Raw genomic sequence first — 476 nt, forward strand, 5'->3', positions numbered from 1 at the left:
GTGCTACAGGTAAGATCATAAAAGCAAGGAAAAACACCAGTTTAAAATATATATATATATGTATAAATAGTGCAACGACTTTATTGTGGAAGGTTATGTGTAGGAGGGTGTGTACCGTGTGTTTGGCGCAGAAATTGAGCCAAGGCCTGAGTTAGAAGAAATAATAAATAGCATCATTTTTCTTTTAGCAAAAATTGAAAACGGGTCCCACCGACCCAAACACCATACAAGGCTTAAATGATTCCTTCATCTATTTCACTGATGTAATTCTCTACCTTCCTCTCTCCATCTGTGTGTGATTCCTCCCAGACGGCCATCAACGAGAATTACCAGACCATGTCGGACACTACCTTCAAAGCCTTACGCCGCCAGCTTCCTGTGACACGCACCAAAATCGATTGGAACAAGATCCTGAGCTACAAGATTGGCAAGGAGATGCAGAATGCTTAAAAAAACAGCGAAGAACATAACCGACA

General features: G+C 41.2%; 1 protein-coding gene and 1 long non-coding RNA gene across 2 annotated transcripts in view; one reads left to right on the plus strand and one right to left on the minus strand.

The window, feature by feature from the left end:
• The window catches only part of LOC116693782 (F-actin-capping protein subunit alpha-2), a 31,583-nt gene that overhangs the window by 30,122 nt on the left and 985 nt on the right, over positions 1-476 (plus strand). The window contains exon 10 of the mRNA XM_032523014.1: positions 310-476. This exon is cut by the window's right edge and continues 985 nt beyond it. Within this exon, the coding sequence (XP_032378905.1) occupies positions 310-450 (141 nt within the window). The 3' untranslated portion in view covers positions 451-476. The remainder of the gene's footprint in view (positions 1-309) is intronic.
• Positions 1-476, minus strand: part of LOC116693830 (uncharacterized) — a 12,673-nt gene that overhangs the window by 5,037 nt on the left and 7,160 nt on the right. The gene's annotated exons all lie outside the window — the stretch shown is intronic.

This window comes from Etheostoma spectabile, chromosome 8 (genome assembly GCF_008692095.1).
Source record: "Etheostoma spectabile isolate EspeVRDwgs_2016 chromosome 8, UIUC_Espe_1.0, whole genome shotgun sequence".
NCBI lineage: Eukaryota > Metazoa > Chordata > Actinopteri > Perciformes > Percidae > Etheostoma > Etheostoma spectabile.